The 1,021-nt window shown below is 50.6% G+C and overlaps 1 protein-coding gene across 1 annotated transcript in view; it reads left to right on the top strand.

Annotated features, from left to right (window-relative positions):
* Nucleotides 1–218: 218 nt before the first annotated feature.
* LOC119593884 (U-scoloptoxin(01)-Cw1a-like) overlaps nucleotides 219–1,021 on the top strand; it is a gene marked incomplete in the record, with an annotated part of 16,195 nt that continues 15,392 nt past the window's right edge. Inside the window, 1 exon segment of the mRNA XM_037942911.1 lies at nucleotides 219–465. Within this exon segment, the coding sequence (XP_037798839.1) occupies nucleotides 453–465 (13 nt within the window).

The raw sequence follows: 1,021 nt of genomic DNA, 5'->3' as shown, positions 1-1,021 counted from the left end.
CCAAAGCCAAAGAGAATGATGCAACGAGACGCCATGCCTTGCCTCGGAAGCGCTCGTCGAAGGCTCCTGCGGTAACCAGGACGTAGAAAGCGAAAGAAGGAACGACGCTTGTGTAAATCAGGATGATCCACCATTGCCCCGCGCACTAACCTGGTTCCCGGCGGTGAAGGGACGTATAAATGGCGGGCGAGCAACCGTCACCGCAACAGTCCCATCCTTGCCTTCACGAACACGCCAGCGCCGACTCCTCCCCGGCCCTTCGACGTGGCTTTTCCCCTCTCTCTCCGTTCGACAGTGTGCCCCCGTGTGGTTCTTCTCGGATAAGGGAACTTCGTCCGGGAGACTCGCGCGCCAATCGATCCCTCGCGCCAAAGGAAAAGATCACGTGACCCGCCAGGGAAAAAAAAGCGGAAAGTTACATTTGGACGTTTCAAGTTTCCACAACACACAGGATGTACAGTGCAAGTGAGTGGTGTTTGTAAGTTCCCTTTGTAGGTAACTGAAGAGCTGACTTTGGTTCCGAATCTCTGAACGTTTACTACAGCGAGGGTTCTTTCAGATACTGGTTGTTGACCAAAAGGCGTGGTTTCAGACAAGGTGGATATTCGGGGAGAATCAGACACGATACAACCTTTCGCGGGAAAGGAAAGTGTCAGTGGAAGCTGTATTTATCACCAAATAATTTCCGACAATCGAATATTACTATTAAAACATAGAAAGAGAGAAAAAAAAAGTCCTAAACAGTCAGAAAATCAAAAGAACCGTCTCATGTCCATAGATCTTCCATAACTCCACACTCCCCTCTCGTTTCTTCCGCGTAATTCCCACGCTAATGCCCCACCGATAAATCTCAGTACCTCTGCCCCTTCCGTATATACAGTTGGCCCTAAGCCTCTCCCTCCTCATCAGTCCCTCTCGTGGGCCATGACGATTGCGTGTCAGTGAACCATAGGTCTACGGCCCGATGGAGTTCGCTGAGCAAGTAGCAGCCATTACGTTGTCCTTTGAACCATCACTTCGT

This window comes from Penaeus monodon, chromosome 33, assembly GCF_015228065.2.
Source record: "Penaeus monodon isolate SGIC_2016 chromosome 33, NSTDA_Pmon_1, whole genome shotgun sequence".
Taxonomy (NCBI): Eukaryota; Metazoa; Arthropoda; class Malacostraca; order Decapoda; family Penaeidae; genus Penaeus; species Penaeus monodon.
Note: the sequence above shows the minus strand (reverse complement) of the source record. Positions and strands in the feature narration are given on the sequence as shown.